The sequence below is a fragment of the Haliotis rufescens genome, unplaced genomic scaffold, assembly GCF_023055435.1.
Source record: "Haliotis rufescens isolate VD_foot unplaced genomic scaffold, xgHalRufe1.0.p SCAF_9, whole genome shotgun sequence".
In the NCBI taxonomy this organism is placed as follows: Eukaryota; Metazoa; Mollusca; class Gastropoda; order Lepetellida; family Haliotidae; genus Haliotis; species Haliotis rufescens.
Genome location: NW_025964383.1, coordinates 39,047,922 through 39,062,165, shown reverse-complemented (window position 1 = coordinate 39,062,165; position 14,244 = coordinate 39,047,922). Strand labels below are relative to the sequence as shown.

The 14,244-nt window shown below is 43.2% G+C and overlaps 1 protein-coding gene across 1 annotated transcript in view; it reads right to left on the bottom strand.

Moving 5' to 3' along the window:
- Window positions 1-14,244, bottom strand: part of LOC124139562 (IQCJ-SCHIP1 readthrough transcript protein-like) — a 301,810-nt gene that overhangs the window by 111,080 nt on the left and 176,486 nt on the right. The window contains exon 5 of the mRNA XM_048391185.1: window positions 7,072-7,981. Within this exon, the coding sequence (XP_048247142.1) occupies window positions 7,072-7,981 (910 nt within the window). The remainder of the gene's footprint in view (window positions 1-7,071; window positions 7,982-14,244) is intronic.

Sequence of the window (14,244 nt, the reverse complement as noted above, 5' to 3'; positions counted from 1 at the left end):
AAGCCTATGGTACTGGGGACCTACTCTATGACCAGCATCAGGTACTGGGGACCTACTCTATGACCAGCATCAGGTACAGGGGACCTACTCTATGACCAGCCTATGGTACTGGGGACCTACTCTATGACAAGCCTATGGTACTGGGGACCTACTCTATGACAAGCCTATGGTACTGGGGACCTACTCTATGACAAGCCTATGGTACTGGGGACCTACTCTATGACAAGTCTATGGTACTGGGGACCTACTCTATGACAAGCCTATGGTGCTGGGGACCTACTCTATGACAAGCCTATGGTACTGGGGACCTACTCTATGACAAGCCTATTGTACTGGGGACCTACTCTATGACAAGCCTATGGTGCTGGGGACCTACTCTATGACAAGCCTATGGTGCTGGGGACCTACTCTATGACCAGCCTATTGTACTGGGGACCTACTCTATGACAAGCCTATGGTGCTGGGGACCTACTCTATGACAAGCCTATGGTGCTGGGGACCTACTCTATGACAAGCCTATGGTACTGGGGACCTACTCTATGACAAGCATCAGGTACTGGGGACCTGCTCTATGACAAGCATCAGGTACTGGGGACCTACTCTATGACAAGCCTATGGTGCTGGGGACCTACTCTATGACAAGCCTATGGTGCTGGGGACCTACTCTATGACAAGCCTATGGTACTGGGGACCTACTCTATGACAAGCATCAGGTACTGGGGACCTGCTCTATGACAAGCATCAGGTACTGGGGACCTACTCTATGACAAGCATCAGGTACTGGGGACCTACTCTATGACAAGCATCAGGTACTGGGGACCTGCTCTATGACAAGCCTATGGTACTGGGGACCTGCTCTATGACAAGCCTATGGTGCTGGGGACCTACTCTATGACAAGCCTATGGTACTGGGGACCTACTCTATGACAAGCATCAGGTACTGGGGACCTACTCTATGACCAGCCTATGGTACTGGGGACCTGCTCTATGACAAGCCTATGGTGCTGGGGACCTACTCTATGACAAGCCTATGGTACTGGGGACCTACTCTATGACAAGCCTATGGTACTGGGGACCTGCTCTATGACAAGCCTATGGTACTGGGGACCTGCTCTATTACAAGCCTATGGTACTGGGGACCTACTCTATGACAAGCCTATGGTACTGGGGACCTGCTCTATGACAAGCCTATGGTACTGGGGACCTACTCTATGACCAGCCTATGGTACTGGGGACCTACTCTATGACAAGCATCAGGTACTGGGGACCTACTCTATGACAAGCATAGGGTACTGGGGACCTACTCTATGACAAGCCTATGGTACTGGGGACCTGCTCTATGACAAGCCTATGGTACTGGGGACCTACTCTATGACAAGCATTAGGTACTGGGGACCTACTCTATGACAAGCCTTTGGTACTGGGGACCTACTCTATGACCAGCATCAGGTACTGGGGACCTACTCTATGACAAGCCTATGGTACTGGGGACCTACTCTATGACAAGTCTATGGTACTGGGGACCTGCTCTATGACAAGCCTATGGTACTGGGGACCTACTCTATGACCAGCATCAGGTACTGAGGACCTACTCTATGACAAGCCTATGGTACTGGGGACCTACTCTATGACAAGCCTATGGTGCTGGGGACCTACTCTATGACCAGCATCAGGTACTGGGGACCTGCTCTATGACAAGCATCAGGTACTGGGGACCTGCTCTATGACAAGCCTATGGTACTGGGGACCTACTCTATGACATGCCTATGGTACTGGGGACCTGCTCTATGACAAGCCTATGGTACTGGGGACCTACTCTATGACCAGCATCAGGTACTGGGGACCTGCTCTATGACAAGCATCAGGTACTGGGGACCTACTCTATGACAAGCCTATGGTACTGGGGACCTACTCTATGACAAGCCTATGGTGCTGGGGACCTACTCTATGACCAGCATCAGGTACTGGGGACCTGCTCTATGACAAGCATCAGGTACTGGGGACCTGCTCTATGACAAGCCTATGGTACTGGGGACCTGCTCTATGACAAGCCTATGGTACTGGGGACCTACTCTATGACAAGCCTATGGTACTGGGGACCTACTCTATGACAAGCCTATGGTACTGGGGACCTACTCTATGACAAGCCTATGGTACTGAGGACCTACTCTATGACAAGCCTAATACTGGGGACCTACTCTATGACAAGCCTATGGTACTGGGGAACTACTCTATGAAAAGCCTATGGTACTGGGGACCTACTCTGTGACAAGCCTATGGTACTGGGGAACTACTCTATGACCAGCCTATGGTACTGGGGACCTACTCTATGACCAGCATCAGGTACTGGGGACCTACTCTATGACAAGCCTTTGGTACTGGGGACCTACTCTATGACAAGCCTATGGTACTGGGGACCTACTCTATGACCAGCCTATGGTACTGGGGACCTACTCTATGACAAGCCTATGGTACTGGGGAACTACTCTATGACCAGCCTATGGTACTGGGGACCTACTCTATGACAAGCCTATGGTACTGGGGACCTACTCTATGACCAGCATCAGGTACTGGGGACCTACTCTATGACAAGCCTATGGTACTGGGGACCTACTCTATGACCAGCATCAGGTACTGGGGACCTACTCTATGACAAACATCAGGTACTGGGGACCTACTCTATGACAAGCCTATGGTACTGGGGACCTACTCTATGACAAGCCTATGGTGCTGGGGACCTACTCTATGACCAGCCTATGGTACTGGGGACCTACTCTATGACAAGCCTATAGTCCTGGGGACCTACTCTATGACCAGCATCAGGTACTGGGGACCTACTCTATGACAAGCCTATGGTACTGGGGACCTACTCTATGACAAGCCTATGGTACTGGGGACCTACTCTATGACCAGCATCAGGTACTGGGGACCTACTCTATGACAAGGTTATGGTACTGGGGACCTACTCTATGACAAGCATCAGGTACTGGGGACCTGCTCTATGACAAGCCTATGGTACTGGGGACCTACTCTATGACACGCATATGGTACTGGGGACCTACTCTATGACAAGCCTATGGTACTGGGGACCTACTCTATGACAAGCCTATGGTACTGGGGAACTACTCTATGACAAGCATTAGGTACTGGGGACCTACTCTATGACAAGCATCAGGTACTGGGGACCTGCTCTATGACAAGCCTATGGTACTGGGGACCTACTCTATGACAAGCCTATGGTACTGGGGACTCTATGACAAGCCTATGGTACTGGGGACCTACTCTATGACAAGCCTATGGTACTGGGGACCTACTCTATGACAAGCCTATGGTACTGGGGACCTACTCTATGACAAGCCTATGGTACTGGGGACTCTATGACAAGCCTATGGTACTGGGGACCTGCTCTATGACAAGCCTATGGTACTGGGGACTCTATGACCTGCTCTGACTTGTAAAACCAAAAAGGGTAGAGTAGAAAACACTACATTCACCATTCAAACATCACCATGGTAACATTGCTTAATCAAAACCAAAAGCTGCAATCATCTTTTGCAATCAAACTCAACTAAAAACATAAACAAAATGACGAATCTGATCATGTTTTCCCCCTATCATCTTTTACCTAACTGAATGTAACGGAAAGCATCACTTCCTTCTGTGCCTGGACAGCACTTATGGCTGGGACAAACCGATTGATTGCGGTTCACGTTACAGCTGTTCTAGTTTTTCTGTGTATGATTAAAGTTAACGATTCCATGCGGACAAGACCTAACGCCATTATCCCAAACAAACCTTCAATTACCGGAGGCGTAATGAAACAGCATGTGAATATTTACATTTATGGCAATTCCAGAAAATGTTAATCTGTCAATCCGAAAGAGAACTCTGAATCAATATGATTTGCTAAAAACTAAAAGTAAAAAAAGACTATATCCATGAGGAATTATTGTATAGCTTTGTTGAACAAAATAACAAGCAATCAATATGAAAGTGTTGGCTTGCAAACAATCTGGGGAAAAAAACATGAGAGTGAATCATGAACTAAAACGCTGCATTAGAAAATTCAAACCAAATAACAGATAAGAAATATCTAAATGTCAAAATTAATTTCAAGTGATGCTGTCAATTCCTATTGAACAGTTAAGTGCATCAAGGTGTATAAATAATCCTGAAATATTGGAGAGCTCTGAGCCAGTTTAATGCCTCTGACTATATGAAGATGGATGTGCACTCCGACAAGATATAATTTTGCAAATGATTTGTTTGTGACGGAGACATACAGAGATGGAAACCTGGAGCTGCTCATTCAGACAATCAATAAACACACGACCACTGCTTGGCAGGCTCCACAAGCTGGGAAATGACAACCAGAGTTACTTCCCTTACACTATGCAACCAGTTGACTCGCATGCACTCAGTCCACTCTTGTCTGCGAATTACACGATACCTTCATAAGCAATAGAGAAGTGATATTGCATAGATTCACTGTAAGCTGTGTAACACCAGAGCCCGCCACTTAAGAGTTTGTATGACATGACGAATGTTTCTGAACACAGATTATTCTGTGTAACACCAGATCCCGCCACTTAAGAGTTTGTATGACATGACGAATGTTTCTGAACACAGATTATTCTGTGTAACACCAGATCCCGCCACTTAAGAGTTTGTATGACATGACGAATGTTTCTGAACACAGATTATTCTGTCCTTAATGGGCAACAATGCTCCAACTCTCTCTTGCCAGCGCCGCTTTAATTAGCCCGGGTAATCACCAGACGCCAATTAGCGCCTAACACAAGTCAAACCAGTCAAGATTACAGTCCATAATAAGCAAATTTGAAAGCCATCCATATGTCAATACTTTCAAAGTTTGAGTGTTGTTGCCCAATCCTAAATTACGTACACACTTTGATTTGGGTGAGTGAGTGAGTATGGTTTTTACGTCGCTTTTAGCAATATTCCAGCAATATCACGGCAGGGCACACCAGAAATGGGCTTCACACATTGTACCCATGTCGGGTACACTTTGATTTGAAGGCAAAAGCAAACAGAATCAATTTGACCTGTTACATAGCATTCATGACCGTCGACAGTTGTGTCATGGGATATATTCAGTTCCACATGGAATTGGTTCCATGCAGAACAATACTACCAGTGTAAATGTATCGTGGAAACATCTTCCCAGTAAAAATAAATGGAAATAAATCCCCAAGAGTAAAACAGTAAAGAGGAACATTTTCACTCAAGGAACAGATACTCTTTGGCAATATCTCAACCCTAAACTGAACCCATAAAGCTTCTTGCCTGAGGGTTGGCTGAGGTCCATATTGGACTGAGACGAGTCTGTTGCAATATCAAGTAATGACTGGTCCCTATCATCTCACAGTCCAGTACAATAACTGATCCCCATAAAACCAGCTTGTAAGATCATGGCCACCGAGAGTAAACGAGTGAAGTCAGACATGCTTCTTGATATTGAAACAGAGTCGAGCGGACACAAAGTTCCCAAATAAAGCTTAAAATTGAAAAAGGTATCCATATTTCAGAGCTGAATAGAGGTGGCCGTGGGATGCTATACCTGAAAGAGAATCATAAGGGAACTGTTTTATAATGAGATCTAGTGTTTGAAAGAAGGCCTTTTGGGCTGGCGGACCAAGATGGGAAATAACATCCAGAGTTACTTCCCTTCTACTTTGCAGTTTTATGCAGCAGCTGGGGAGATTTTCAAACTCTTCTCTCACTGCAGAATTTCTGTGAGGTAGGACACAGAACCTGAAGGGTTCAGCTACTCTGTACAGTCATTCACCTCAATCCATGTCACCAAGCTTGATGCTCTAACTTTTGGTTGCACTGCGCTCAGCAGAATTCAAACTATATATTGGCAGTTGTAAATAATTGAATCTGGACCAGAAAATCCAGGGATTGATATTACAAGTGATGATCCAGGCCATTAGGGTAAGAAGACTCGCAATCAACCTAGTCACTGAGCTGACCACCCGATCCAATAAGGAAGAAAACTCCAGTGCCGTGTCTTATGCTTAAAATAAGGGAGACAACTTCTGAGCAATAGCTGATAACCTATCAGGTATTAAATCTCTCATTCCCGTCCCTGATACGGATGCAATATTTTACATGTGTCACATATTACCTGTTACAGAATCAGCCTCTCAGTCATTTACTGAGGACATCACTGTAAAAATAGCCACCAGAAAATATTATCAGCACGAATCTTAGAGAATCTGCAAAGAATTGAAAAATAACCTTATCACGCTTCCAAAGACGTTAAAAGATGGTACTTGTTTTATCCTCTTAATGCTGAACACCAGGCAAAGTAACAACAAGTACCATCGTGTAACATCTCTTGGTATGACGTGGCCGGGGATCAAACCCCTGACCTTCTGCTCTACGAACAGACGCTCTACCTAATAGACCATGCAAATTAGTCCACAGAGTGACAAACCAGCTTACAGCTTACCACCCTATTTTCCGACCCTACCCGGGTACCCGTTGTAGATATTAAGAGATAGGTACAAACTGTCCGATTTGGAAATGTTTGACCGTAGCCCTGGCAAAATGTATTTAGATACATGTGTAAAATGATCTGGTCATGAATAAACTGAAGTTTATTGCATGGAGTTTTATCTTTATTCATACATATAAAAGTCAGAAGGAATTGGTGCATTGTCAGAAAGAAATGTGAACATTAGTGACTTGTAGTGTAACCATAGAGGTCTAGATATTTTTTGTCATTAAACAATATATCACGGGTCCGGGTAGTACTGTGGGTACCCGAGTCCTACTCAGGACCCACCCGACCCGAGTACCCAGGTTATATCATTATTGTCTTCCCTGGGTGCAAATGTCTGTCAGAGGTATGCATCATTTTGGACTTAGCTCCAATATTAAAAATTGACACACCATAATAACCTGAAACTTAAAACCAACACAACAAAACATGTGCATCCCATCTTGACAAAGGGAAGTAACTCTAGAGATTACGCCTGTTGTACTGCTCCTGAAATAAATGTTTGCATGTAGCATCACATTTGACTGGTGAATCTCCCTTACCTGAGACCGATTCTTTTCCTCCAGCGCCGCCAACTGCAACTGCTGCTCCAACGTCTCCCAGTCCATCTGCGGCAGCGTCGACTCCATGTTGTACACATCAAAGTCCCCACTTTTCTCCATATCACTCCCCACAGACGGGGAACTATCTCGCTTTGACCTTCCACCTTTCACCCTGTGATTACTACCGCTGTCTTTCACTCGATGTTTCCGTGATTTGGCTGTCAACTTAGTCTTACTCCCCTCCCCGTCCATTAAATCCCGCTTTGCATCAGCTGGACTTGTCATGGCTGATTCGGTCAAATATTCCTCCACCCCGATACCTGAGCTGGCATCACTCTCGGGACTACTTTCTTTCACAAATTCTCTCCCCTTGTGAAGGTCAAACGGCAATGCATCGGCATTAATCTTTTTCAGTTCAGCAAATTCTTGAGCAAGACTCAAAATATTTATTTTGCGAGCTCGTTTGCAGTAATCAGAATCGGTTTCACCAGGTAAACGATCAATTTCCTTCTGGTTATGGCCGGGTAGAAATGAGAAATTCCCACGTTGCAATTCCTCTCGCTCAATAATCTGCACCTCGCTTTCAATATCCTTCAATGGACCTGCAATTTCTGATACATCCGACACAACGGACTCGCACTCAATATCACGCAGTTGTCTCACTGGTGATTTTTTTGCCAAGAAATTGTCAACAGTGAGAGTAGCCTCCCTTTCATTATCTTCCTGATGCTGGTTTTCTTCGGGTGTCGACAGCGTCATCACTTGCCCACAGATGGCGCTCTCGGTCTCGCTATATTCATCTTCGTCAGACTCTGAACTCGACGTTACATCCTCTTCCGGCAAGCTATGATCTAACTTCTTCTTGTTCTCATGTTTATGACGTAGCTGACCCTTCCAGGCCCGCTGTATTCTGAAATATTAGATTACCGTTCAGAACAAAGTAAATCTCACATCAAACAATTACAGTGCAATTCATGTTCAAACTTAATACATAATCTGTTTCTCCTTTTTTCTAATGATTTTTCTCCACCAATATGCTGTGATGAAGGATGCAAAACAAATGATTGTAGGAATCATATCAGGAGTGACATGAGGATTTAAACATGAAGAATTCCTTGAACAAATTTTTTTTTTTTTAAATTCAATTAAATTCAGGCCTTTTATTTTTGTTTAAATTTCAATTAGTTTGGACAGAATCTTCCATTAAATTGAAAACACAAAAGTGCAGAATAGACTGGAATGAGGATTTGAACATAAATTTCATTCTTCCAAATGTCACCAGCCATGAACATACAAAATGATAAAAATGAGTTATCTCCCTTGTATTACATTACATACCTGTACTTATCAAAATGGTTTCATAACCCAGTGGCAGTGAAGTGAAGTGAAATTGGGTTTAACGTCGCGTCCAAGATTATTGCACTTATATAGCGACGTGCATGCACGTGTATGTGTGTGTGTGGCTGCTTGTACTAGTCCGGACTGATGCCGATTTATAGTGCTAGCTCACTGAGATACCATGCCGCAGTTTAACATGAATACCCCACTCAGACACAGTATACTGACTCCGAGCCCACCAGTCCTTGTTTTAGCCCCTTAATGCCGAGCGCCAGACAGGGTAACAACAAGTACAATCTTTTAACGTCTTTTTGTATGACGCGGCCCGGGATCGAACCCTGGACCTTCCGCTCTCCGGGCGGACGCTCTACCACAAGACCACGGAGGCGGTTTAACTCAGTTGCAAAGAAGGAAGAAAAGATTGTAAACAGGTAATACTCTCATGACTTAACTATTGCATGAAGCCAAACTGATCTGCTTCAACAGGCTTTTTATTGAATTCTTTCTAAATGAATGCCATTGCATCCATTTTCAGGTGAGGTGAAATTGGGTTTAATGTCGCGTCCAAGATGATTGCACTTATATAGAGATGTGCATGCACGTGTGTGTGTGTGTGTGTGTGTGTGTGTGTGTGTGTGTGTGTGACTGCTTGTACTAGTCCAGACTGATGCCGATTTATAGTGCCAGCCCACTGAGATACCATGCCGCAGTTTAACATAAATACCCCACTCAGACACAGTACACTGACTCCGAGCCGACCAGTCCTTGTTTTAGCCCCTTAATGCCGAGCGCCAGACAGGGTAACAACAAGTACCATCTTTTAACGTCTTTTGGTATGACACGGCTGGGGATCAGCCCCGGACCTTCCGCTCTCCTGGCGGACACTCTATCACTAGACCACGGAGGCGGCCCATCCATTTTCAGTTTGGGTCCAGACACATCATCAGTGAATCACTGTGCAGGCACTGTCTCTGTATAAAAGGTTGACCAACTGTAGCCAGTGAGTTTGGTTTTCCGCAGCTTTGAAAAGTGTTTCAGGTACCGTATGTCAAGGCGTGTCAGCCTGATGATGTAGGAAAGTCTAAAGCGATGAAGATCATGGACATGTCCACATTTGAGAAAGCGGCAAGCACAGAAATGCCGCTGATAAACCAAATTCATAATGAGAGCAACATACATGTGATAAATTGTCAGAGGGTGTCAGGGACATTAAGCCCTTTCTGGGCCTTCAGTTATGGAACAAACATACAATTTGAGAGAATAATGATTTGAATTTGTCTCAACTGAATTATTTTTTTCTAAAAGGGAAAAAATTAATTACCTAGTGAAGATGTAGCATGAGGTTTGTATCTATTTACGTATTTAGATTTAAAATTATGATCAAAATCAATCGTATTGTTAGTTAAAAATTTAAAGATGTACTTGATTAACCCACAGGAATACGTAGCTATACACACACAAAGTAATTTTTATTGACATGTATCTAGCCTCGTGTGTGTTAATCTTATTGGTTGACTAATACTGTTGTATGCAAATTAGACTGCCAATCTGGGACGTCAGCTAACTATTAGCCAATCGATTTGCGTAAAATAATCACATGGAACATTCTCGCAAAATTTGACAAAGTTTGATGTATCTGTGTGGAATGATTGTTGAATCTTATGCTTGTTGTGAACAGTGAAGTGTTTATGTGGAATAATTGTTGAATCTTGTGCTTGTCGTGAACAGTGAAGTGTCTATGTGGAATAATTGTTGAATCTTATGCTTGTCGTGAACAGTGAAGTGTCTATGTGGAATAATTGTTGAATCTTATGCTTGTTGTGAACAGTGAAGTGTCTATGTGGAATAATTGTTGAATCTTATGCTTGTTGTGAACAGTGAAGTGTCTATGTGGAATAATTGTTGAATCTTATGCTTGTTGTGAACAGTGAAGTGTCTATGTGGAATATATATAATTGTTGAATCTTATGCTTGTTGTGAACAGTGAAGTGTCTATGTGGAATAATTTTTGACACCATTATGATCGCGGCTTATTTAAGTGCTAAGAGAGATAAATAAATGATGCAAGAAAATTTGTCTTTGTGTTTTAATTTTGTGCATCCCTATTCACGGTAAAATGGATTGATCCACATGCCTACTTTGTCTAACGAGCAAAGCCGTTCTTCCGGGTTGTCTAATAGCTACTGATTATCTGTAATAAAAAATTAGACGAAGCGGGTTGATACCGCCGCCAGTGACCATCAGACTCTGGCATGGATCTCCCTCCCTCCCTCCCTCCGTCCCTCCCTCGGAGATGTTCCCCTGTATTGATTTTATAACAAATTCGGGGGGGGAAACATTACATTAATGTTCAACCAACAGCACACTAACCATGCATTAATCTCAAATTATCTGTGTACACCGAGAACCAATGTCCAACTGTAGGGTTTTGTATATATGTATGTTTGCTGTGGAAAAAACTAATGATTGTTACAGAGCCGATTGGCAGAAACTTGAGTGAGATCTAGGGGAATGATCCATGCAAAATTTCCGCACCATTGCTCCTTGATACCAGAGATATACAGAGAAAGAGACATGAGGGTTAGATCAAAATTAAGTAATACTTCACTTCAGGCAAGACGCCCGACCCTGCAAACTTCATCAGGATGAAAAACATTTTTGTCAGCTTTACCTTTTAATTTGTTTATTTGTCCCCAAACCAGCATCAATACAAGGTAACACCTTCAACAAACTGGGCTGCGGTCTGGTGGTAGAGCGTCTGCCCTGAAAGTGGAAGGTCTGGGGTTCGATCCCCGGCCACGTCATACCAAAGACGTCAAAAGATGGTACTTGTTGTTACCCTGTCTGGGGTTCGTCATTAAGGGGAGTATTCATGTCAGCACTATAAAATCCATACTAGTACTAGTACTAATCCTATTAGTCTGGACGAGTACGCACCCGCACACTCCCGCCCACCCGCCCGCACGCACACTACACACACTACACACATTCTACACACACACTAAACGCAATACACACACACTACACGCAATACACACATGCATGCACGTCGCTATATAAGTGCAATAATCTTGGATGTGAAGTTAAACCCCCTTTCACCTCACATACAACAAACTGAGCCTGATTATATATACCCAGCAACATATGCACCACACAACATCAGCGGACTTTGGGTAACATGAATAGAAACAACACATTAAAACCTTCATTACTCAAAGAAAGAGTTGAAAACAACAAATTTACAAACCCGTGGGCAACAGAGAGCGCCTGATTTACATAAACAATGATGGACATCACACAACATTGGTGGACTTTGTGCAATATGAGTTGAAAACAACACATTAAATAACACTAGACAGCAGAGAGCGCCTGATTTACATAAACAATGATGGACATCAAACAACATTGGTGGACTTTGTGCAATATGAGTTGAAAACAACACATTAAATAACACTAGACAACAGAGAGCGCCTGATTTACATCAACAATGATGGACATCACACAACATTGGTGGACTTTGTGCAATATGAGTTGAAAACAACACATTAAATAACACTAGACAACAGAGAGCGCCTGATTTACATGAACACCAATGGACAACACACAACTTTAATGGACTTGATGAAGCCACACATTGAATCAGGGTTAGAAATTGGCACTAGTCCTATAGTCCTTGCCAAACTGCTGAATAGTAAAGGTATCCTAAGGACTAGTAGAATTTTGACATTTGTAAAGGTTTTGCTATATGCTATCATTATGAGGACTAGTGGACTGAAACTGTTAGTTTCTACAGCTGTGAATCAATATTGAGTCAATATGCCATCAGCCACATGAACCTAATGTTGTCACCTCCATAAGTGAGTATGGTTTTACGCCGCTTTTAGCAATATTCCAGCAATATCACCAGAAATGGGCTTCACACACCGTACCCATGTCGGGAATCGAACCCGGGGTGTTGTCACCTCAACAGTTAAGTGATGGGCAGTGTTGGACAGAATTAAATTATTTAGACATCCAACAGGAACATTGACACAGAAAATTCATGAGACAAAAACATCAGTTCTAAATAGTTTATGAAAATAGGGTAATATTACTAATAACATAATTTCCATGGTCAATGCACATACTTGAATTTACTTTCAACTTTCAATAAACAGTGAGTGAGTCAGTATGGTTTTACACCGCTTTTAGCAATATTCCAGCAATATCACGGCGGGGGACACCAGAAATGGGCTTCACACATTCTGCCTATGTCGTCTTTCAATAAACATTTGATTTCAATATTTGCAGAAGAATATTCTGTTTCAGCGTATCCTAATAACAGTTCTGATATTCTTCTGTTAATCTCTGCAACAGCAGCTAATGCACAACCCACCTGAGCTCGGAAACACAACCTCTTAAATCCTAAACGTCATAAAACTGTTAAAGCAATTAATTTGAAAGATTTAAACAAGCCAATACAAAACACCATCTCATTTGGAACTTCCACCACTATAAATACCACATCCAGCTTGTCAGCACTGACATAACGGGACACAAAGTTTCAGAACTGACTTTAAAGACTGCGAATCAATAAAGCCGTTTACCATTTCCATGTTATCTCAACCGTCCTGTATCATCCTGGCCATTTATTCCCAATTTAATGTCGCACCAAGCACAGCAAAGCAATTTTATCACTATTAACTGTTTTTGCCATCAGACAGCATGAGCATTGTTTTAGATGGAGCGATTTCCGCCGCAAATTAACGGAGCAAGTTGAAAATTGATTTTTATGGGTTTTGATCTATTCTTACAAATTATCCCCAGACAGTCTGGCGCCACACTAACCCCACATGATGCAGGCAGAAGGGAGAAGCCTAGTGTAATTCCTACAACGGCGCCACATGCTTGACGACTCAGCAGGACAGAAACATGTGCAGAGGGATAAATGCCGATATCTTGGTATTAGGGGATATGGATGAATATTCTTCGATCTCAGTCTGACCAGTATTGGAAGAATAACAAGCTGAGAATATGAACAAACACTGTCGATATACCTGGAAGAGAAGGGGCTGTTCTGAAAGTGATGTCCGTGTAATGGCAAATTCATCAAACATTCGGTGCAACGCGATACCGACACAATCAGGCCATGTAGCCATGCAAAATAACATACATATTAAATGGCAACACATCAGGTGCATGAACACTAATCGTAAAATACTATTTTCTGCACATACGTATACGAGCTGCACGTATTGTATTATTCATTAAGTCAAATCTACTGAATGTCTTGGGTTGGATTTCATCTCATTCTCTTTCATGATGGAATGCGTCTCTTAACATGGCAAGTATCACATTTTCATGTTCGTATCATGTATCGTGTCGTGATCTTACTACCAAGATATGTATTATATCTCGATGAAGTGTATCGTTACAGCAATAGTAATGACTGCACCCACAGGACAACCTCCATGGGGGGGGGGGGATTCCGGGATCGGTCCCCACCAACCTGGCCGTGAGGAGAGACCAAACGGGTCGGGTGATCAGACACAATGACTTGAGAGAGAATATTTATGGATATCAACTTCCTTATCATGAGGAACACGTTTTGGAGTATGTCATTGACCTGATAAAGGAGTAAGCATTACTCCGAAATTTTGTACCACATAGAAAGAAGTTGACATCCATAAATTCTCTCTCGTATGTGTATCACTCAGTGACTTGGTTGATAGCATGACGGCGTGGATCGTTGCTCATGATATCGACCACTGGAGTGTCTTGGCCAGACGTTAATTTACAGACCACTGTCATTTATGATAATTTACATCACTGCAGGGAGAATAAACCACTCAGGAC